Below are 2171 nucleotides of genomic sequence, written 5' to 3'. Positions count from 1 at the left end.
CTCAGTGCCATCAGCTCTTGGTGCTCTGCCTTTCCTCAAGCCAAGGAGAGTCCCTTCCCTGCAGCTCCTTAGTCCTCGTTAGCTTGATGAGCTCCCCGGATGAGTTGAGCTCGTCCCACCAGCTCCGTGTCCCCTAGAAGAGCTGGGGGTGGCACTGGATTCTGGTGGTGACCAGATGGGTGGCAGGGACAAGGGGGACAACATTGGGACAGGGAAGGGAGCAGGACCACCTGGTCCCACCTGGATCAGGCTGCAGCACATCTTGGGGAGGGTTCAGTGAGACTCTGAGGAGCTCCTGCCACCAGCCCCCCCAAACCCTGAAGCAATGGGACAGGAGGGGACAATCCCTTGAGGGACCCCCACAACCTGCTGGGGAGACCCCCTGGGGAGGTGTGTGGGGACACTGGGGGGCAGGGACTGGCAGGGGGTGGGTGCTTATCCAGGTGGGGGGGGCCGGGGTCAAGGCGATTAGCACCCTAATTCTAAGCAGCTTCCCGTGCCACCCTAAGCTGCTTATGGCACCAAAGCCACCACCAGGGCTGCCCAGGGCAGGTGGGAGGTGTGGGACCCTGGGGACCACCAGGTCCCCACCACCCCTGGGGGTCCCCCAAAAGGGTGACAGGGGGAACAATGGCATTGGGGGGGAGGAGAAGGCCAAGTTTGGGGGGATCCAGCTGGGGGAGAACAGAGCAAGGGGGAAAGAGGCTCCGGTCCCTACGTGGTGCCCATCACCGTGGCCTCAGGCCTTGGCCAGGTCTAAGGTGTCTTCCCACCCTTTTCCAGGGGCTGGAGAGTCGGGCAAGAGCACCATCGTGAAGCAGATGAAGTGAGTACAGCCCCAAGATGGGGCACTGGGATTGGGGGAGGGTCACCAAGATGACCCCAAGAGCTCAGCCAACCCCAGCCAGGATGCTGGGGGGGTGGGCAGGACCCCCATCCCCACCACCCCCAAAGTGCTGGTGGCACTTTGCTGCTTCCCAGGGTGACGGTGGGAGGAGAGGAGGGGGGTGGACCTCAGGGTGTCACAGTTTGGGGCTGAGGCTGCAGCGTCCACCCCACCCCTGTCCCCCCCTTCCAGGATCATCCACCAGGATGGTTACACCCCCGAGGAGTGCATGGAGTTCAAGGCCATCATCTATGGCAACATCCTGCAGTCCATCCTGGCCATCATCCGGGCCATGTCCACGCTGGGCATCGACTACGCCGAAGCCTCCCACGCGGTCAGTGCCCCCACCCCTGGAACCCCCCCAGGGCTCCAGAACCAGGGTCTGTGGCAGCTCCTTGGGGGAGATGTGGGGGAACTGGTGGAGGAAGAGTTGGACCTGAGCAAACAAACAAGGGGCACTGGCAGCTCAGAGAGCCGAGGGATCCTGGGCTGCTGAAGGAGAAGGGAGGGGATTGTGCCCCTTTATTCAGCTATTCTGAAACCCCACCTGGAGAGCTGGGTCCAGTTGTGGAGCCCCCAACATAAGGACATGGGGCTGTTGGAGAGAGTCCAGAGGAGCCAGAGAGATGATCCAAGGCTGGAGCAGCTGTGCTCTGGAGCCAGGCTGGGAGAGTTGGGGTGTTCAGCCTGGAGAAGAGAAGGCTCCAGGGAGACCTTAGAGCAGCTCCCAGTGCCTGAAGGGGCTCCAGGAAAGCTGGGGAGGGACTTGGGACAAGGGCAGGGAGGGATGGGATGAGGGGGATGGATGAAAACTGGAAGAGGGAGCTGGAGGTTGGAGATGAGGAGGGAATTCTTTGGTGTGAGGTGGTGAGAGCCCTGGCCCAGGTTGCCCAGGGAAGCTGTCCAGGTTGCCCGGGGAAGCTGTGGCTGCCCCATCCCTGGACACATCCCAGGTCAGGCTTGACCAGGCTCTGAGCAACCTGGTCTAGTCCAAAAGGTCCCTTCTCCCTGCAGGGGGGGGCTGGATTAAGTGACCTTTGACGTTCCCTTCCACCCCAACACAGTGTGTGACCCTGTGCTGTCCCCTCCAGCCCCGGGGACATCCCGGGGGGGTGGGAAGGTGACACGGGGTCCCTCTGGCAGGACGATGGGCGGCAGCTCTTCAACCTGGCTGACTCCATCGAGGAGGGGACCATGCCCCCCGAGCTGGTGGACTGCATCAAGAAGCTGTGGAAGGACGGGGGGGTCCAGGCCTGCTTCGAGAGGGCTGCTGAGGATCAGCTCA

The 2171-nt window shown here is 62.5% G+C and overlaps 1 protein-coding gene across 1 annotated transcript in view; it reads left to right on the top strand.

The window, feature by feature from the left end:
* Positions 1–783: 783 nt before the first annotated feature.
* Positions 784–2171, top strand: part of LOC104394604 (guanine nucleotide-binding protein G(t) subunit alpha-2-like) — a gene marked incomplete at its 5' end in the record, with an annotated part of 6483 nt that continues 5095 nt past the window's right edge. Inside the window, 2 exon segments of the mRNA XM_010004216.1 lie at positions 784–826; positions 1079–1220. Of these exon segments, the coding sequence (XP_010002518.1) occupies positions 784–826; positions 1079–1220 (185 nt within the window).

Source organism: Chaetura pelagica, unplaced genomic scaffold (assembly GCF_000747805.2).
Source record: "Chaetura pelagica isolate M959 unplaced genomic scaffold, ChaPel_1.0 scaffold1328, whole genome shotgun sequence".
Lineage (NCBI taxonomy): Eukaryota > Metazoa > Chordata > Aves > Apodiformes > Apodidae > Chaetura > Chaetura pelagica.
Note: the sequence above shows the minus strand (reverse complement) of the source record. Positions and strands in the feature narration are given on the sequence as shown.